The sequence below is a fragment of the Lutra lutra genome, chromosome 11, assembly GCF_902655055.1.
Source record: "Lutra lutra chromosome 11, mLutLut1.2, whole genome shotgun sequence".
In the NCBI taxonomy this organism is placed as follows: domain Eukaryota; kingdom Metazoa; phylum Chordata; class Mammalia; order Carnivora; family Mustelidae; genus Lutra; species Lutra lutra.
Genome location: NC_062288.1, coordinates 26,361,211 through 26,384,093, shown reverse-complemented (window position 1 = coordinate 26,384,093; position 22,883 = coordinate 26,361,211). Strand labels below are relative to the sequence as shown.

At 33.8% G+C, this 22,883-nt stretch overlaps 1 protein-coding gene across 4 annotated transcripts in view; it reads left to right on the top strand.

The window, feature by feature from the left end:
• HGF (hepatocyte growth factor) overlaps positions 1-22,883 on the top strand; it is a 78,094-nt gene that overhangs the window by 36,220 nt on the left and 18,991 nt on the right. For 3 of the 4 annotated variants that reach the window (XM_047695636.1, XM_047695637.1, XM_047695635.1), the window contains 4 exons: positions 5,517-5,691; positions 8,251-8,378; positions 13,032-13,134; positions 17,607-17,740. In XM_047695636.1, the coding sequence (XP_047551592.1) occupies positions 5,517-5,691; positions 8,251-8,378; positions 13,032-13,134; positions 17,607-17,740 (540 nt within the window). Of the gene's footprint in view, positions 1-958; positions 1,015-5,516; positions 5,692-8,250; positions 8,379-13,031; positions 13,135-17,606; positions 17,741-22,883 lie in introns of those variants that run through there. The other variant, XM_047695638.1, reaches the window with a different exon arrangement.

The window sequence follows — 22,883 nt, the reverse complement described above, 5'->3', positions numbered from 1 at the left end:
ACTGTCAGTAGCACATGTTCTTTGTAAAGCAGTTTCAAATAGAACATTTTTTGTCAATCATCAAAGAAAAACATTTCTTCATTCATAGGCCACTAAGGATCATATAACTATTTTTGCACTTGCTCTAAAGGGTAGTCACTACTGACAGCCTTGAACAAATATTTTATTTGTGAGGAACTCTCTTATTTGTGTTTCTAGTATTTTCGGTGTGCCTGGTAGACATACTTGCAAAAATGTTTGTGTATATGAAGATACACACATGTTGCTTTGGCTAAACTTGATCAATGTCCGCTGATATTTAGGGATGTTCTTGTGATTCTTTAACACTTTGCTTGGCACTAGACACTTCAAAATCTTCTCTTATTTAGATCCCATGTTAAAGTTTTAAGTTCAAAGGGATAGCTTTCCCCCAGATTTAATAGTTTTTCCCAAATTGATTGGTATGAAACATTTGTTTTGTTTTTGCACCAAGTTTTGTTATTTATACAGTAGGACAGATAAAGGAGTCTATTTTATGGCAATTCAAGAATAATTCATCTTGTTTGAGTATGAACTACCTATGTAGGGAACAGAGTTGAAACATTTGCATCACAGGTAAATGGTCTATGAAAAATCATTCACATGATCCTCATCAGATAATATATTCAAAAATATAATAAGTTTTTCATTTTATTCTATAATTGCCACCAGAAATGCAGTTTTTGTTTATGAGGTCACTTCTAGGAGCTGAGTGTCAAATGGGATAAATACAGACATGCTAACTTCAGAGGGCACTTTTTAGTTAATGAAAAAAAATTATCTCAGTACTGCTAGTTCATAGTTAAAATCATAAGGAATATTTCCAATGAATTAAAACATCAAGTTCTTTGAGGTTATATATTTCAAAGTTATGGGTGCTTATTAAAATAAAAGTTAAAAAAGAATATTACTAATTAGATTTTTAAAATATTTTGTTGAGGCCTGTTTTGGGCTGCGTAACAGAACACCAAGGGCCAGGAGGCTTCTAAACAACAGATATTTATTTCTGAGAGTTCTGAGGGCTGAGAAATCAAAGATCAAGGTGCCAGGAGATTCCTCATATGGTGGAAGGATGAGGGAGTTCTGTGGTATCTTTTTTAGACATGCACTGATCCCATTCATTAACAATCTGCCTTCATAATCTAATCACCCACCAAAAGCCCTACATCCTAATACCATCACATTAATTCAATTACTCTTGTCCAGTAACAGGATTTCAAGGTATGAATTTAGGGGAGACACAAGCATTCAGCCTATAGCAAGGTCTAATAAAAAGTTCTATTTATTCTGTACTATGCTCTATTTTTATTAATGTGCAGTAATTCTTTGTATTGTGTAATTTCTATAATTTCAAAAGGTTCAAGTTTCCACCAAAAGATTAGAATCTGTTAAATAATCCAATTATTTAAAACAAATCCAAGCTTGTGTTTTTATTTATTCATTTTAACTTACACTGTCTTTAAGTGAATATTTAGTGATTCCTTAAATTTATATCAAAGATTTTAAATTATACTAATGAAATTCAAGAAAAAAACTGTTCAACAAAATTGTCCAAATGATGATTTTATGATTGCAGCAAAAAAATCTTTAATTAAAACTTGTTGGGGACCTCTGTAGTTGAGGTGCAAAGTTAGTATCAACAGGTAGGTCTCTGAACTTGACACTGGAATTTTAGTGGATGAATCAATAGTGAAATATTTTCCTCAATATTTTTATTCAAGTTTTTTTTTACATAGGGTTTTATAATATAGATATTACTTTGTAATATAGATATTACTTTTCACAGATACTCCTAAAATTTGAAAACTTCTACCTCAAATTAGGAAAATGTCCACTTTCTACTAGCCTTAAAATTTTATGATTCCTCTTCAAATTTTCTGATGAACATGTGATTACTCACCGAATTTCCTAGGTATTGATTTTTTCATGAATTATGATAATATTTGTTTATTATCTGTCCTTTTATTTTAAAAAATGCAATTAAATTGTTTTGAGTTTAAGGCTCTGTGTTTCAAATTTTAATTATCATGGGTTATTTCTATAAAATGTTGCCTTAATAAAGATATTTATGAAAAAATACTTTGTAAATCCAATTACTCTTGTATAAAACAATTCTAGAAATAATATCTGATTTTTAATCTTAAATTGACATTGTAGTGTCCAAAGAGCAGAACATGTTAATCTTTCATTGGCTCAGCCTCTAGCTATGTTCTCAGTGAGATGTGATGGACCCACGTCTAGCCAAAGGCTGCCCTGATTGACCCTGAAACTCACCAAGACTGGGTTTTTAGATTATATGTTCACAGTGTCACAGTAATAGTTGAGAAAAATATGTCAGTAATAAACATATAAAACCAAATGCACACAAATACACAGGAAAGTGAGACAGTAGAAGTACCCAAGACAGAAAAATAGTCCCTAAGAAGATTAACTAAAGTACTTTTGTTCTGGCTGCCATAACTCTGACCTTCCTCCCTTTGTCTGGGTTCTAAATTCTCAGTTTGCTTCCCATGAACTTGTGCCCCGGAAGTGGGGGAATAAACTTTACTTCTTAAAATGTTAAGGTAATGAATTGATATGTTGCTGAAGACATTTGTTTTTGTCTTTTTTACATCATCGTTTTGTAACTAGATATGAAATAGGTCAGTACAAGTTTGATCTCTTAACTGTTTTAAAGTTATCACCCTTTAAAGATGCTCCCCTCCACATACACCCAGTATCTTAAAATCATTTAACAGTTAACTTAAATCATCAGAAATATAGTAGCTTGGTGGCATTTGTTTTGATAAAATATAGTTCCTGTATAATCTATCTTACTTTCTGTTTCATTTAAGAACTTTATTTTATTTTTCTACAGATTTTATGTATTTATTTGAGAGAGAGAGAGAGAGAGAGCATGAGCAGGGGGAGGGGCAAAGGGAGAGGGAGAGGCTGTGGGACTTGATCCCAGTACTCTGGGATCATGACCTTAGCCGAAGGCAGATGTTTAAGAAATTGGGCCACTCAGAAGCCCCTAATCTAAGAACTTAAATATTAAAATAATAAAGGACTTGATTAACTAGCACTAAGTTTTTCCATACAAGTCATTTCTTCAGGCCAATAAATTTTGTTCTTCTTGAATTGATATGTTACCAATATCAGTATATATTAACTCTCAGAAATCAACTGTCAATGACCACTTTGTGGATCACTCTCTGGACATTTTGCTTATCTCCATTTGAAGTTCCTTTTAATTTAGGGTATTTCTGGGCCAAATTTTCATTGCCTGCAGTAGATATATAAGATAAAAATATTTTTTAAATGGAACTGAAGAAAAGTTATTTTAAGGGCAACATATGGAAATCCGCTTATACAACATATTCCAGTGGTTGACATGGTCATTAATTAATCTTCCTTCTTTTTCACTAAGTTTCATAGAATAACTCCAAACTTGGGTTCCACTTAGTTTGCATGGAGTTGAATGAAATAAAACATTAAGCGCCATAAAGAGTAGTAATTTGTAAGAAATTTATGTATGTATGTATTTATGTATTAATTAATTTATTAATCATTCATTCATTAATTTTAAAAGATTTATCTATTTTAGAAAGAGAGCACATGTGAGCAGAGGGAAGGGCAAAGGGAGAGGGAGAGAGAATCTCAAGAAGACTCCCCACTGCACATGGAGTCCCACGTGGGGCTCAATTCCATGACCACAATGAAAATCAAAGTTCGATACTTAACCAACTGAGCCAGCCACGCACTCCAGAAAGAAATACATTTAAATGAAATTGAGGATCCATTTAAAAAGAACTTACACTATTAATTATGGAACATTTTATAGACATCCCTAGCCTCTGAAGGCATGTCTAATTCTGACTTCTTTTGGGAAATGATACATATAATTCCTAAATGGATGAATCAAAGGCATTTATTCAAATCCTAAATTGTATTAGAGTATGTCAGTTTGAGTTTTATCCAGGGACATCTTTAATGACCATTTAGATTGTAAAGGTAACTGGGGAGTTTACATTGACTTTATTGAATCATAAATATTTTTATGTATGTTTTGAGAAAGTGTATGAATTTTAGTTGCTCTAGAAAGTTTTCAGTTACATTTTGTTTGGATAAACATTAAAGACTAAAGAGAAAGTCCAAGTTGTAGTAAAATTTTAAGTTTGTACTTCTTACTTTGTTATGGAGATTTTTTGATCTGCATGAAATGTGGTAAGAATTGTACTTGGACTAGGAAAAAAAAACAGGAGATAATTCTGCCTAGGAACAGCTGATTTCTTTTAATACTAAAAAACTGATTAAAAATTAAGACACCAGCTTAGAATATATTTATCATACTGGAGGAAAATCATGGATAATACCATTACCAACTTTTATATGCATTTAAACAAACTCATTAGGATTAACTATAGAGTCATTTCAGAAATACTGTCTAGGGACACCTCGGTGGCTCAGTCAGTTAAGTGTCTGCCTTCAGCTTAGGCCATGAACCCAGGGTCCTGGAATCAAGTCCCACATCAGACGCATTGCTCAGCAGGGAGCCTGCTTCCCACTCTGTCCCTTCTCCCCACCCCCCCAGCACTCTCTCTCTCTCTAATAAATAAATAAATAAGTAACCTTAAAATGCAAAAAAAAATACTGTCTATTTAGCATATATTAGTTATAGTGCCACAAGGAAGTAAAATGACTTTAAAGAATTTTTCCAAAAAATATACTATTTTAGTGTTTGAATGAAAAGAAAATTGGAATGGGGCTGGTAATAATGATAAATTGATTAAAAAAATAACTGTTCTCTAGTCAAATTTTCCCTTTCTCACTTTTTTTATGGCCAAACATATAGCATAGTGCTTTTTATTTATTTTTTAAAATTTCTTAAAAGATTTTATCTATTTATTTGAGAGAGAAAGAGAGAAAGAACATGAGCAGGGGAAGGAGCAGAGGGAGAAGGAGACTTCTCGCTGACCAGGGAACCTGACATGGGGCTCCATCCCAGGGCCCTGGAATTGTGATCTGAGCCAAAGGAAGATGTTTAAGTGACTGAGCCACCCAGATGCCCCAACATAGCACCTTTTAATCTTCCTATGTGGTCACTATATTACTTAATAGATGTTTTTCAATTTCTAAAGTAAGAAAAGTGATTAAAAAACACATTTGAAAAACATTAATAAATAGAAAGATTTTACATCTAATATTAATCAATGAGTGGATAGATCTAGGAAATTTAAGTGCTATCATATGATGTTCTTTCAAACTAGTCTATGTCAAGCCAAGCTAGAACATTCTATTTCATGAGCAGAGAAATCCTATAGTTGAGTCCACCATAGTAACTCATTCCTTTAGGTTGAATGAGATAGCAATATGATAACTTGAATTTTAATTCTCCTCAATTTTTATAAAAACCTGTGTGACAGAAAACTCTAGTAATACATATGCAAATTAAAACTAAGAGGTAAATGACAGATTAAAAGATTTTACTCAAATTTAATATTTCTTCTTACCAATAGCTCATGGTACTATGAATGACACAGATGTCCCTATGGAAACAACTGAATGCATTCAAGGTCAAGGAGAAGGCTACCGGGGCACCATCAGTACTATTTGGAATGGAATTCCATGTCAGCGTTGGGATTCCCAGTATCCTCACCAGCATGACATAACTCCTGAAAATTTCAAGTGCAAGTGAGTATATTAGGCACATATAAATTTCAGTAGACTCTGCAGGAAATGAGGTGGAATGATTACTCAATGAATTTTGGTGTTAGTAATTCTTAAACTGTAGTGTGTCTAGGGACAATTGAGTTAAAAGGCAGATTCATCCACTCAGATATTTTGATTCCTTAGGTCTGAGGCCAAATATCCATTTTAATGAACACTCTAGGTAATTTTGAATCAGATGGTTGATGTACTGTATTTTGGGAAACACATCCCCAGTTTTCTGATCACAGCTTTGATTTTGCAGGTTCCTTTAATAAATCATTAATGGTAATGATAACCAGGCAAGTTTCAAATTAGTGCCTTCTTAATATTTCACATTAATTTTAAGGGAAATTACATATTTTTTTCTTTCACAAGAAGAGGCATGCCTTGATTGCACTCAACAATGTAAACTGATACATTTTTGACCTTGAAGTAATATTATTTTTTAAAATTTTAAATATGTTTTCTGCTGTTTCAGATTTCCTTTAAAGAGTGGGAAAGTAAACCAATTGTTTAGATGTATCAAGCCAAAGAAACTGCCCTTGAATATCAATTATATTGCTGTTATGTACCTTCTCCGTGGCTGTTTTTTTTCACCACTTGACTTTTGCTACACAGAACAGCCACGATGCCATGTGTTTTTAAATTGTCCGCCTTGTTATGAGGAACATAAAATGATTGCTTTTGAAACTTATAACACACGTGCCATTCATAGTGGCTTTGCTGAAATAGCACCTATAAATAACATATATTGGCTTTATATAATTGGCTTTTAATAAGAGAGCTTAACATTTCAAGATGGGGAAGTATGAGCACTAGTTGGCCTATCCACTGGAGAGAGGATATTTTATAAGTGTTTTTTGTTTGTTTGTTTTAGCCAGTTCAGTGTATTTGCTCAGATAGTAAATATTCACGTTATTATATTTTCATTATTTTATAGTAACAACTATTTACTTGTCATTGTAAGTTTGCTTCCCTCCTATTCTTCATAGCAGTTCTCTCTGTTCCTGACCCATGTGTTTCACACCTCAGAAATAAATACCAAAGTAGAGAAAGCAAAGAAAATGACAAAAGATTAGTTAAGACAAACAGAGAAGACAGTGTCAGTGCCATTCACATGTTTTGTTAATTTCTAATGACTGGTAATAATACTCAAGTAAGAAATTGTATATGTACAAATTTTCAAGAGAATTTAACTAAGCAATTATTCATCTAAAATAGTAAACTTGTGTAAACTTGATGTAAAACTCAATGCACATATTTTATACCATCATAAATTTTTAAAATGTAAGTGCAAATTAGTTAAGAGAAATAAAAGATTATCTTTATCGTAATAATTTAATAATTTTATAAGAAAACTAATGACTTTAATATGAGTTGTAACTATGGACACTTGCTGTCCAGTGGCTGTAACTATTGGCAATCACTGTTCTCATAATCTTAAATAACACAGTTTGTGTCAGCACCGATTTTGACTAGATAACCTCTTAACTTGTTGATTTTACAGCAAAACCCAAGTTTCTTCCTTAAAAATTTTCTCCATTACTAATTGTGAACTTGGGTATTAATAAAATTGTAGTACTTCTTATTGGACCTAAGTGATATATATAAGGCAGTTTCTAATATGTTGAATATTGATTTTGTTAAATTACTAGCCAGGGGTCTATGAGGAGAAAACCCACGCTTGTTTCAAATTAAAGAACATTTTTCAGAAGAGTAAATAATGAAGTTCACATTTTATTTAATGTGAACCCTATGTTAAGGTAAAATTCTTTTACATATAGAGAATATTAGTATAGACTCTTTCCTTGTTGAAACGTTTCAGTGTTAATTAAATCACTGCTAATAAAGGATGTACATTTACTACATTGACAATTTATTTTACAGTTAAGTTTTCTGTATTATAAAGGCCTTCATTTTATAGAAATATTTATAAAGATTTCAAATAACTTTTGTGAATCAATAAAGAAGTACTTTGTAAGGCAAAGAAATCTACGCAGCAAATTAAGTAAAAAAAAAGTACAGAATTCAAGGAAGAAATAGCTATTGTGGTTTTTTGTATCAAATGTTGGATAAGTAGAACTCCCATTTTTAAATGAGAATAGTTAACAGTTATTCATAATAGCCTTTCTTCAGCAAAGAGAGATAGATGTTGTTTCTACATTATCTATGGGCCGTGAAAACATAATAAATAATAGGCCAGTTTTTAAAAATTGTAATAGTTGAGAGTCTGAGTGTTGAGAATGAGTGAGAAAAATGAAGTGGTACTATTTTTCCCCTTTCATGAAGCAATAGTGTTTGTGTGGAACTCCAGGCCTGTGCAATGAAGAGAATACTGACATCTGACAGCCTTTATTTCAGTAATGTGGGCAATGTCAGTTGTGTATGCTGAATTCTAAATTGTTGTAACTATCCTAAATCTAAAACTTAGGACTCTATTTATAAACATGCGTGCATTCTGGGATTCTAGAAATTTAATAGCGCTAACTTACCATTTGTAAGAAGTCTGGCAATTTACATTAACATGCTTATTCTCAATAGGGACCTAAGAGAAAATTATTGCCGAAATCCAGATGGGGCTGAGTCACCCTGGTGTTTTACCACTGATCCAAACATCCGAGTTGGCTACTGCTCCCAAATTCCAAAATGTGATGTGTCAAGTGGACAAGGTAATAGCTGACATTTTGCAGGGTGGGCAAGATTAAATTCAGGGGAAATGCCTCAAGAGAGACCTACTTCTTGTTGCACTAGTTTTGCTAGTTCTCAAACAAAATCACCAAGTCTGAAGTTGCATTTCTTTTATACATTCTTTTGCTCAACACTCATTTATTTGAGCTTATACTAGTGTCAGACTCTGTTTTAGACACTGGGGATATACTAGTAAACACAACAAAATTCTCTGACTCCCGTGGAAATCCAGAAACTCCAGCAAACAGAAAACAGGAACAAAACAAGCAAAATAGAAGTGGGAATGAGTTAGTTTGTGGTAAGTGCCAGAGAGAAAAATGCCCCAGGGTTAGAGGACAGGGTGTTATTTCATATTTTAATGGTATGGGAAGATCTGACATACCAAGGGAATACTTAAGGAGGATCTGGAAGAAGCAGCATGTAAACAGCATTTGAGGTAGAGGAAACTTGCAAATGCAAATGGCATGAGATGGGACAGTGCTTGAAAGGTAAAGAGATAGCAAGCACATCGCTGTGGCCGGTACAGAGCAAGGGTTAGAGTCACATCGTTGTGGCCTGTACAGAGCAAGGGGTAGAGTCACAGGGGATGTGGTTAGAGAAGAGTTGGACTAAAATCGCATACGCCTTAGAGGAATTGGAAGGATTTACATTTTTATTCTGAAAGAGAAGGGACTCTATTGTATGGTTCCAAAAAGATAAATTAGATGATCTGTTTGGTTTAAGTTTTAACAGGATGACTCTGGGTGCATTATGGAAAACAGCCATAATTTTTGAACTTTTGACAACTTCTCCCAAACAGGAGAATTCATTATGTGGCTGTTTCAGTAATTCAGGAGAGAGGAGAGTGATGTGGACCTGGGGGTCAGCAGTGGAGATAATGTATAGCAATGGGGTTTGGAATAAATCATCATTGTACTGGGAAACATAGATGCCATTGAAGATCATTGTTTCAGGGAGCAGCAGTACAGAAAAGTAGATTGAGATAGGTTTAAAAAAGAAATCATTTGTCAAAGGTTAATGATGATGTTGGAATCTGGGCATTTATTAGTATATAATGAATTGAGGGTTATGATTTTTAAATAATCATATTCTTGGCCATAAATTTAATTATGATGGTCATGGTTAGTCATAAATCATCCTAAAAAGCCCAAGCCAAATTTAAAGCTCCATTTCATAGATTTATTATTCTATACATACTTCTTCCATCCTTTAACTTTTTCTGCAGTGCCATTTTTCATGAGCAACTGTTAAAAGTTTTAGAGGGAAGAGAGGTTGAGTCCCTTTTCAGTTAATTTCACTGTTCTTTGGCAGATTTTAAAGGTTGGTTGGAAATAAAGTTGAAACCAATGTTTATTTTTTTTATTTTTTTAAGATTTTATTTATTTATTTGACAGAGATCACAAGTAGGCAGAGAGGCAGGCAGAGAGAGAGGAAGGGAAACAGGCGCCCTACTGAGCAGAGAGCCCGATGCGGGGCTCGATCCCAGGACCTGAGATCATGACCTGAGCCGAAGGCAGAGGCTTTAACCCACTAAACTACCCAGGCACCCCAAGAAAATATTTTTAATATATAAAAATTCTGGAAACTAAAAAGTTAAGGACCAAAAAAACTTAAGTAATGAATAAAATACGTTAAGATTTCTAAAAAAAAAAAAAGAAAAAAAAAGTATATATAAATTCCCTTCAAACACATGGAAATTATGTTTAAAGTCACATATAACAAAAGCACCCTTGGCATCTATTTCTTATCTTCTGCTTACTTTTCAACTGTAAAACAAATAAAGGTCTCTTGGAGACACTGATGATTCCAGGAGGCCTGGGACAAGAAAAGAACAAGATGAGGCTGGAATATCTTTGACTAACGAGTAAAGAAGTGCTAAAAGAAACCTCATGTCTTCCTCTTAAAAACCTATAGCCCAGGGCGCCTGGGTGGCTCAGTGGGTTAAAGCCTCTGCCTTCAGCTCAGGTCATGATCCCAGTGGTCCTTGGATCGAGCCCCGCATCAGGCTCTCTGCTCCTCATCAGGCTCTCTGCTCGGCATCAGGCTCTCTGCTCGGCAGGGAGCCTGCTTCCCCCTCTCTCTCTCTTCGGGCCTCTCTGACTACTTGTAATCTGTGTCTGTCAAATAAATAAATAAAATCTTAAAAAAAAAAAAAAACAAACCTATAGCCCATATCTAATCATGAGATAAACATCAGACAAACCCAACCAATGGACATTAAACAAAACAAAACAAAAACCCCAAAAACCAAACTTGCTTGGGGTGCCTGGGGGGCTCAGTTGGTTAAACATCCCTCTCTGGATTTTGGCTCAGGTCATGATCTCAAGGTCATGAGATAGTGGGATCAAGCTCCATGTCAGGCTTTGTGCCCTTTGGGGGAGTCTGCTTGAGATTCTTTTTCTCCCTCTGCCCCTGCCTCCTTAAATAAATAAATCTTTTTAAAAATGTTCAAAAAAATATACTTGACCAATTGTCCTCAAAAGTGACAAGGTCATCAAATAAGCAAGTCTAAAAACTGCAACATTTAGAAGTGCCTTAGCAAACATGACAACTAAATATAATGTAAAATGTGGAATCCTAGAATACAAAAAAGGATATTAGGTTAACAACTAAAGATATTTCTGAGACCATGAAGGCCAAACTATTGTCTTCGGTTAATAATGCATCAGTATGGCTCAATAGTTACAAAAAATCTATCATTTTAATGTCATTAAATATTAAAAGTAGGGAAAACTGTGTGGTATATGAGAACTCTCTGTACCAACTTACAACTTTCCTATAAGTTAAATCTAGTCTAAAATAAAAACTTTACTAAGAAGGAAAAAAAATATATATCATAGCCTTTATTCAAATAAAAGGGCATAGAGGACATCAGGGCATGGAGAAGGAAAGGAAAAGTGAATTGGGGGAAATTGGAGGGGGAGACGAACCGTGAAAAACTGTGGACTTTGAAAAACAAACTGAGGGTTTTAGAGGGGAGCCTGACGTGGGGCTCAGTCCTAGGACCCCAGGATCATGGCCTGAGCCAAAGGCAGATGTGTAACCGACAGAGCCACCCAGGAGTCCGGTTTACCAAGTTTAAAACAGAAATACTCTTGACGTATATTGGTAGATAACATTTTATGCCCAAATCTACAGTCCTCAGTCATATAAAAATCAGGAATGTTTAATAGGTAGTCACTTTTTAAATATGTGTTATTAATTTAAAATTTGGAACAGTGTTTCTTTTTAAATATAGAACTGCAACTCAATATGTTTGGAAGAACTTGACTTCTTTTTCATGTTATTTTAAAACTAGGAATATGGACACTTCTATCAATGTTTAATAAAAACATAAATTACTCATTTAAAAAAAAGTGAAAAAACCACATGGGACACAGTAAAAGGCACAGAAGTCAGTTTAAAGTGGCTTCCATCAGCTAACTTTGGAATAACTTTGAGCAACAGAATGAGCAACAGGAATAGATTATTTCTCATGCCAAGTACAAAGAGGCCATAGGAGTCTCTGTGCATAGTCCCACTTCTACTGCAGGCACTACTATTAGTAGTAGTAGCAGCAGTGGCTCCAGCAGCACCCGTGGTAGTAATAGAATACTTACACGGAAGGAGTAGAAGAGAAGGAAAAACTCTTATTTGCAGAAAAATGATAATCAATAAAGAAATGTAGGAAGTTGGAAAACAACTTTTTAAAAAAGATTTTATTTATTTATTTGACAGACAGAGATCACAAGTAGGCAGAGAGGCAGGCAGAGAGAGAGAGGGGGAAGCAGGCTCCCCGCTGAGCAGAGAGCCCAATTCAGTGCTCTATCCCAGGACCCTGAAATCATGACCTGAGCCAAAGACAGAGGCTTAACCCACTGAGCCACCCAGAAGCCCAAAAAACAACTATTTTAAAACCAGCCTAGTAATGACTGATTCATGCAAAAGTAATCACAGTATGCTTAAGCCATTTTATGAAAATTTCTTTGGAATGAAGATACTTACTCAGTCTCAGAGGTCCCAACAATTTTCCTTTACATCCTTTAACCAAGTTATCAAACTCACCAACAACAATGGAACAAACTAATATCAGATGTCAAGAGATAAAATGCTCTGAAAAGGACAATCTATCTTCTATGCCCCAATCCTGTCCTTAACTTGATTTTGATCATGAGAGAATAATCACACAAAATGGAATTAAAGGGCACTTGTAAAACAGCTGGCTTGGGTGACTCAGAATGTTAATCTCGTGAAAGAAAAAAACCCAAACACTGTAAATCTGACAAGTATATGAGTGTTCATTGTATCATTCTTGTGACTTTTCTGTGGAGAAAATTTTTCCAAAGAAAATGTTGGGAAATATATATGTCATTCTAAAAATTCCCATTTCTTTGGTATCCCTAAGGGCCACTCATTAATTTTTTCTTTGATTATTTTTAAAATCTGTAATGAAATCCATAAACCCTTATTTAAGGAAGAAGAAATTTGGCTGAAAATAAAGACACTTTAATCTGAAATATTTGAGTATCTTTGATTTGTACAGAGTGTGTTGTCAACTTTTATGTTGACTTTCATGAATTTGCATGCTTGTAATAAATGTTTTTGTTCTATACTTCCTTGTATTCACTAGTCCTTTTCATATATTTTATGTTTAGATTGTTATCGTGGGAATGGCAAAAATTACATGGGCAATTTATCCAAAACCCGATCTGGACTAACGTGTTCGATGTGGGAGAAGAACATGGAAGACTTACACAGGTGTATAAATATCTTTCTTTCAATACATAATATGTAGTGATAATAGCAGATAGTATATTCAGATATGCATGTTGCCATTTCTTTCATTTCTCTTTTACATTATAGTAAGCTAATAAAAACATTAGATTTGTTTTTCTGTGCAACTCAACTTAGTGTATTCCCTTCATGTAACAACCTTTTTTCTTTATAAAGATTTATTTATTTATGGGAAAGAGAGAGTGTGAGAGAGAAAGCAGGGAGGCGAGAGAGGCAGAAGGAGAGAGAGAATCCTAAAGTGAACTCCCCACTGGGAGCCTGACCTGGAGATCATGACCTGAGTTGACATCAAGAGTCAGCCACTTAACTGACTGAACCACCCAGGTGCCCCCAAACTTTTAAATAAGCAATTCAATCTAGAACATTTTTATTGAATGTTTACGATGTGTTCTGTGGTAGGTGCCCATAGGAGACATTAATAAAAAATGGGCATACATTTTAGCTTCACCTTCAAGGATGATATGGTCATGTTGAAAAAACAACTGTATAACTTGATAAGACAGTGCAAATTAAGTGGCAAATCTAGTATTTCAAATAGTACATTATATGATTGTGTTCTCATAATTATTAACATCAGTTCATGAAAAATTAGTAAGTGACCATCTTCATGGACATATATACCTTAAATATCCACTTAACTATTAAAAACTTATAGAAACAGGTTTCCTGGTATAGCTTTATTTTGACGTAATTAAATTTTTCTACAACTAAAGGAAGGTATTATATGTAATTGAAAAAAATTATATATTTCAGAGAATTAGAGATTTTGACATTGGACATATTCAGAGAAAAATATGTCTGCCGTTCCACCCTAGCAATAGTGCTAGCGTGTTTGAAATTACTAAAAAAGTCTGAGACATACTCGTGACAAAAAACTGAAGTTTTCCAAAATCCCAGAATAGATTATGCAGTAGAATAGAAGGAAAAAGGTTAGTATCATATGATCAAGCACTTATGCCATGTTGTTATATGTGAGTTATTATCTTATTTGGCCATCACAATCCTACCTAGAAGATATTTCTGTATGTGTGAAAAAGAATTTAAGGGCTCCAAGAGGTTGAGTTATTTTACCTCTAGTCATACTTTAATTTTAACTTTATTCTCTTCCAAAATGTACTTACTAGTGGATGATATGGTTTCAATTAATTTACTTTATAAACAGTGATAGTTCTAAAGCAGTGCTCTCCAACATAAATACAGATTTCACATATGTAAGTTGCATGTACACTTTTGTTTTCTAATAGCTACATTTAAAGGAGTACAAATGAATAGGCAAGACTATTTTAGATAATATTTCTTATTAATTAAATGTCTCTAAAAGCATTTTCATTTCAATATGTATTCAATATGAAAATTGTTAGAGTTTTTTACATGTTTTCACATTAAGTCTTCAAGATCTAGTATGCATAATTATAAATAGTACTGTAACTGTTCATTAGAATGTAATTCTACTATAATTCCATTTTAATTATTAAATAGAAATAAAAATCGCAAAACTTTTCGTCATTTTATCTATGGTAATTTTGTAGCTCTATTTCATAATCCTGAGTAGAGAATATGCTTCCAAACTGCAGGAACACCACCAAAATAAGTCTAAAACAAAATAACCAAATTAGAGTGCCTCTCTATTTGGGCTAGCCACATACCAATGTTTCAGTAGCCACATGTGGCTAGTAGCTACTGTTTTGGACACTGCAGCTCTAGGAGTTCAAAGATATGGAGAATTCTAACCTCATGGATCTCACACTCCAGAATGCCAGCCAACAGCAAATATCCATACCATATTATAAAAATCAGGAAAAATAGCATATTTTATGCTATGAGAGTGCAAAGAAGTGTCTAGACTTAGATGGTCAGGAAGGCTTCCTAGAGAAAGAGAAATTAATTAGAATATATGTGTTAAGTAGAAGTTTGTCAAAGGAAGTGTAGAAGGAGCATACATAAGGCAGAAAAAGTAGCTTGCCCCAAAGCCCAAAGATTGAATTGTTTGAAAATCAGAAATAATTTTGGTAAGGTTGAAAAAAACAGGTATGTTATAGATAAAGAGAAAATATTTTTAATATACAAAAATTCTGGAAACGAAAAAGTTAAGGACCAAAAAACTTAAGTAATGAACAAAACACGTTGAGATTTCAAAAAAAAAAAATGTATATATAAATTCCCTTCAAACACATGGAAATTATGCTTAAATTCACATATAATGAAAGCACTCTTGGCACCTATTTCTTTCTTTCTTTCTTTCTTTTCTTTCTTCCTTCCTTCCTTCCTTCCTTCCTTTCTTTCTTTCTTTCTTTCTTTCTTTCTTTCTTTCTTTCTTTCCTTCTTTCCTTTCTTTTTTTAAGATTTTTGACAGACAGAGATCACAAGCAGGCAGAGAAACAGGCAGAGAGAGAGAGAGGAGGAAGCAGGCTCCCCGCTGAGCAGAGAGCCCGATGCGGGGCTCGAATCCAGAACCCTGGGATCATGACCTGAACTGAAGGCAGAGGATTTAACCCACTGAGCCACCCAGGCGCCCCATCACCTATTTCTTATCTTCTGCTTATTTTTCATCACTAAAACGAATTTGTCATTTGTCTTTTTATTTAAATATGTGTTTTGGAGGCACCTGGGTGGCTCAGATGGTTAAGCATCTCTCTCGATTTTGGCTAAGGTCATAATTTCAGGGTTGTGAGATCAAGCCCAGTGCTGGGCTCTGCAGTGGGCATGCAACCTGCTTAAGATTCTCTGTCTCCCTCTGCTCCCCACCAACCCCCATCTTTTTTTGGGGTGTGGGGGAGAAAGATAGTGTAATTTGGTTAATGTCCACAGAAAAGGAACTCTGCAGTAGCAAGACCATATACAGCCTTGTAAGCTGTGTTAAGAACTTTGGATTTTATCTTAAGCATTAAGATCATTACAGAATTTTAAGTGAAAATTAGCATGATGAAGATTGAATGTTAATGTCAACACTGCTATTTGGTGGCTCTAGCTCTTATGAATTTGTGAGAGACGACTATACTGACTCTGCCTTCAGAAATCTCTGAAGATTTGGACATTAGAAACTTGATATTTTTATGGCAGAAGAATTTACACCTCACAAATTAGTAAGGACAACAAATAAAGATTTCTTAAACATCTCAGAGTCCCCTTTTAAACATTATCAACATACAATTGGAAATACATTACATATTTATTTAGGGAACTCATAGTTATAACTCTTAATTCATGGAATTTGGGTTGGACATTCGGAAATAGTTGAAAGTCATTTGAAAACAATTTGCAGTGAATTGATGAATGGTTAAGTCTCATGGTACCATTTTGGTTTAAGAATAAACTGCAATTGGGTAAGGACATTGTACAGAATGGTGGTTTGAACACTGATTCTGGAAAGAGCCATTTGTTCAAACCTCTGCTCCACTGCTTATAGGCCATGTGATTTCAGAAAAATTGTTTTCTGTGGATTTCTAGTTCATCAAATATAAATTAGCATAATCTTAGAGCCAGTCTGATTAGGTTGGTCTATGGTTATATATGTAAATCACATAAAATAGAATCTGGCACATAGTAAGTCCTATTTGTGTTTGCTGTTATTATTGGTCTAGGAAATGAACCTGAGTTTGGAAAGATAGTCCAACTTTACCTGACTAAGCTCTTTCCAGTTTTTAAATGACCCATTAGTTACATTCAAGCATGGTCATAATTAATAATCCAAAACAATTCAGTTACTTGTGTAGTTTTCATGACTTGGTCAGGATGGCCATTTGGAATTTGGCTTTATTAATCTTATCAAAATAAATACTGATACTTTATGACTGTGCATGATCTAATAAAATAAGAGTATTTTTGCTTTCCTTTTGTAATAAACTTATTTAAGATGTAAAGTGAGAAACTGTTACTCGGTTAACTGTCAAAAACTCACATATTGTAACTATATAATCACTGAAAGTTTAGATTTTAATTATTTCATTAGCACACTATTATTAATTTTTAGTGTATCTTTCTGTCCTGTCATGATTTTGCTAGTAATGCTTTTTATGTTTTTGAAACATGAAAAATGATTTTGCAATAGCTTGCATTTTCTATGTATTTTATGACCTTGATCTTCTTTGTCATCTGCTCTTTCTCTGGCAGTGTTTCTCCATTTCTATGCATAGGGATGTTGGTTTTCACCTTGCCACTATACTTATTAAATAGAAGCAAAATCACAAAATATTTCATCATTTTATCTATGCAAATTTTGTAGCCTTATTTCATAATTCTGAGTAGAGAATATGCTTCCAAGCTGGAAGAACAACAAAATAAGTCTAAAATAATATAACCAAAATTCACACCAAATAGAAGCTTGTGTTGTATCTATAATGAAAGTTATGTGCTAGGATTTTATCTTCTTGGTGACAGTTTGTTTCTGTTGGACGCAGTGAGCATCTTGTGATGTTTAGAGTGTGTTGTTTATGCAGGCATATCTTCTGGGAACCAGATGCTAGTAAGCTGAATAAGAATTACTGTCGGAATCCTGATGATGATGCCCATGGTCCCTGGTGTTACACAGGAAATCCTCTCATTCCATGGGATTATTGTCCTATTTCTCGTTGTGAGTATTTTTAATGACCTTCTTCAGGTGAAATATTTTAAATACTCTGAATGTCCTTTAAATTGATACCTCATTCAGAGGAGGAAATATAGGAGGGTTGGAATCAATTCTAAAGTGGGGATGCATTCCAGACAACAACAACAACAACAACACACACACACACACACACACACACACGCGCGCGCGCGCATGCATGTGCGCCCCTTTCTTCATCTCTCCTGTAGACAAGGAGACATTCTGCTGACCTTTTAAAGAAGATTTTCCTCCTCAGACCATCCTCATTTGAAATCCAGAAGCAATAAATGGCCATCATTTTAATATGACTGCACCAGAAAAGACCCCCCTCCCAATACTAACTGTTCAAGCTATAGCAGAGCTCTAACAAAGCCCCCACCCAGTAACAGACCCATCGACAGACCTGAGATACTGTTGTTTTCGCTTTCTTCTCAGTGCATTAGCCAAAGACCAAAGAGCCTAGAATATCCCATCCATATCTCTGAGTCAAAGATGATTTCTTTTGAAGATGATTTTTTAAGAGTATCAGTGTGTAAAGTAAAAGATACATAAAATATATATAACTGATATGCCTCATTTAAAGAGCTCCTAAATATTAATAAGAAAAATTGAGATAATTTAGGAGAAAAATGAAGAAAATAAATCTTCAAGAATAAGTATAATTAATAAACAAATAAAATACATTAAAGCTTAATAGTAAGAAAAAGTGAAATTTTAGTAGCATAAGGTCATTTTCACCAATCAGGTTGGCAAATAAGAAAAGAATAGTTAATGCCCAATATTACTGAAGTTCTGGATAGTCAGAATCTTTCAATACTGTGCTACTTTGTGAATTGGAAAGCTTGTCTGAAAGTCAATTTTGAGAAATGTCTCAGGATTTTTCAATATCGGCACTACTGATATTTTGTACTGCAGGAGTCTTTGGTGTAGGAAGCTGTCCTATGCACTATGAAATATTTGGTGGTGTCCCTGGCCTTTACCCACTAGGTGTCAATTAAACCACCCCTGCCTCCAGTCATGAGAACCAAAAACTATCTTCAGACATTGCCAAGAGTCCCCCTGGGGAACAAAGTCATCCCCAATGAGTACCACTGAATAATATATATTGAGATGGGAGTATATCCTCTGTATGATATTGAGTGAAAAAGTCTTATTAGAAAGCTGTGTCAGTAGCGAAAGATCATTTTACTAGATTACATATCTCATAGCTCTGTGTTTATAACAAAAATACCTTTTTAAAAGATTTTATTTATTTATTTATTTGACAGAGAGAGAGAGATCAAGAGAGGGAACACAGGCAGGGGGTGTGGGAGAGAGAGAAGCAGGCTCCTTGCAAGCAGGCAGCCTGATGTGGAGCTCAAAACCAGCACCCTGGGATCATGACCTGAGCCCAAGGCAGATGCTTAACGACTGAATCACCCAGGTGCCCCTATAACAAACATCTTTAAACACTATGTTAAACTATCTCCTGTCTAAAAAGGACATATTTGCATAAGTTCAATAGGAGTCCTATTTAGGAATATTTCTCTTCATGGATGGGGAGGATGAGTGAAATAGGTGATGGGGATTAAGGAGTACTCTTATTTTGATGAGCACTGAGTAATGAATACAACTGTTGAATCACTATATTGTACACCTGAAACTAGTATAGTAACACTGTATGTTAACTATACTGGGATTAAAATTTTAAAAACCAACTAAATAAATAAAAGTAAAAGAATGTTTATTAATAAAATTAAAAGAATGTTTTTCGTGTGAGGAAAGCTAGTAGCAAGTACCTTGACAATAGGAACAGAAGTACCGATTTTAAAAAGATTAGATTGAAGAAATGGTGTTTGCTTTAAAACATGAAATACAAACACATAATTTATGGCAAATTAAAGAGGTAATTTCTCACCTTAAGTGGAAACAGTAGTCCTGTTTCATGAAAATTTAGCATAGAAAGGCAAACTTCTTAAATATGACCTTCATCTAGTATGGCTATAATTAAAACTCAGAAATTCCCAACCTATTTTGAAGAAATAAGTTATTTATATAATGGTAAATAAACACCTTATAGGTTTGGAAAGAAATAGCATATCATACTATTATATTTTATTCCATCAGCTGTAATCATAGCCTTTCAATAATTCATGTGTTCCTAATTTTCTATTTTTCTCATATTAGGGTTTGCATAGGTCCTGAAAATGTTCTTCTTTAAAAGATATCTTTCTAGTTTTAACACTACAAAGCAAAGTTACTACCTCTCTGGGACATATATCTTTTTAATGATTAAATTATTGTTTTTTATAAATATTAGCTTTACCTGATGGTACCTTTTTGTGAGTTGTGAATCTTAATCTATGATTAAGAATAATGGAGGCTGGGGCACCTGGGTGGCTCAGTGGGTTGAAGCCTCTGCCTTCAGCTCAGGTCATGATCTCAAGGTCCTGGGTTCGAGCCCCGCATCAGGCTCTCTGCTCAGTGGCGAGCCTGCTTCCTCCTCTCTCCCTCTCTGCCTACCTCTCTGCCTAGTTGTGATCTCTCTCTGTCAAATAAATAAATAAAATCTTAAAAAAAAAAAAAGAATAATGGAGGCTAATAAAATATCCAATGGTCTAGGAAGAAGGAAAAAAAGTCAGTCTTCTAAGACAGTTCTTTTTTTTTAATCACTTTTTTAATTTATTTTCAGCACAACAGTATTCATTGTTTTTTGTACCACACCCAGTGCTCCACGCAATCTGTGCCCTCTCTAATACCCACCACCTGGTTCCCCCAACCTCCCACCCTCCCACCTCTTCAAACTCTTCAGATTGTTTTTCAGAGTCCATAGTCTCTCATTGTTCACCTCCCCTTCCAATTTCTAAGACAGTTCTATTGCATGTAGACACAGAAAAATGCTCTTGTAGAATCGAACTGTGATTTGGTTTATAAATCTGACAAAGGACTCTAATAATTTAAATGTTTTCAAAACATACTTTCAACTAACATTTTAAAATTAAAAGTTAGTAATGTGCTATTGGAAGACTTCAGAGTGTCACTAGCATATGATTAAATGTTATTGCAGATAACTCATTTTTATTTCAATATATTCTGAACACTAATTTCAATAAATATTTTTATACTGTCATTTTTCTAAATAATATTTATAGCCAGGATTTATTTACACTTTCCTGCTGGTGAAAGGCTAATAAAATTTATCTTTAGAAGATTTGAGTTCTTATTTATTTAACTGTAGAGGCTGTATAAATCATTTTCACACTATACATTTGTATTACAAAACATATAAAAGTTTTATTTCTTTTAAAAAAATGCTTACAGAGTATTACTTAGCATACATTTTAAAGATTATCAGATATGTAAAAATAAAATTATAGAAATGCCTATATATTAATCTATACACATACATACTTTGTAGATCTTGGAAAAATACTCAGTATTAAATACTTAGAGTGTAGTGGTTAAGAGCTTCAACTTCCTGGTTAAGAATTTCAGTTCTCTCACTGTAATTGCCTTGGACAACTTAACTTTCATTTCAGTTTGCATTATTATTCATTTATTAATAATTTTAAATTGAGTGGCTGTTGTGTGCAAAGCCCCATATTAGAATATGCTAAATATACAGCAATAGAAACAATATTTTTTTCCTTTGGTTAGTTCTCAGTGTAGAGACATTTATGTAACTATAATAATTTAACAAATATATATTCACATTAAAATATGTAATGAAAATGGGAACATAGATACCTGCCTGGAGAAATTTGTGATGTCCATAATGTTCTGAATTTGTTTGAAACTTTCAGAATACATTAAAGGAAGTTTTTTTTAGTAAGAACTCATATTTGGTTCTGAGGCCATATAAACACCCACCCACCCACCCCCCCCCCCCCACACACACACACATTTACCTATACTTCTACAGGTAAAAGTTTTATTATTGATATGTTTCCCTTCAAATTTAAATTGAATCAATACTGAAGATTTGTATCATATATATATGACATATACATGATAAATATATATATGATATATAAATTTCAGATTTTAGTACTGTGGTGAGGCAAAAAGAAGTAAGAACAGTATTTGATGGTAAAATGGCAAAGTCCTAGAGTGCAGTTTCCCAAAGTTTGGCTCAAAGTGTGCAAAAGAACCTAAAATGTTTTTAAAAACTCATAATCTAGCCACCAAATCAGAATCTCTAGAAATCTGATTCCAAGTGATATTTCAGCTTATTCTAAAGTATAAGAAATATCGGTTTAAAGGAAAAATATGTAAGTATAAAATAACTATAAATTATCAAATTCCCAAATATACAATATCTATATATTTTTTAAATTTAAGTACTGTGGTAAATTATAATAATGAAATATTTTGTTGACCTATTAATTTGATGCTTAGAAATAGAAAACTTGATATACAATTAAGGAGAAGTCTAGTCTTCTTCATCACAATACCAGAAGGAATAAATATCTAGTTTTTAATATTAGAATTTTAAGTAATTGATTTGAATGGAAAAAACAATATCCTTGATGTTTTAATGACCATAGTTGGCCTCAATCCTAATTTGTAGTATGAGCTGAAACACTGACCTCTGCTGACTCTAAGACAGAACCTCCCCCAGGCTACGCTAAAGGGAAAAGGAAATGATGAAATTTATAAGTTTTCCTTTACACTTATTCATTTAAAATATCTAGATCTGGAAGATGAACATAATAAAAGCTCTTTCGCATGTATTAATTCTTATGAGATTCCCCATAAATAACAATCAAATTTGCATGTATTACAAATGAATCCATATGCCATTATTGTCTTGTTGCCGGTTTATTTGAGCTCAGGGCATTTCCAGGGATTAACAACCAGCTGGGTCTAAACAGTGCCTGGCTAAACTCTATACCATCAATTCTGAACAGACAGACATTAAACTACAGGAAATGTCCTATGCCTCATTCATTATTGCATAAGTATTTTCTAATCCTAGCATCTTCCAAGCTTTTCTCTTTGCAGCCATTAAACCCCAGTAGGGAGGTTATGAAAAAGTAGTAAGTTATGATGTTTTAGTTCTCCTTTTTCATACATTGTTATTACAGTATGGAAAAAACAATCTTTTAAATATTCTAATGAAACATAATTATATTTTGTTATGCCTCTT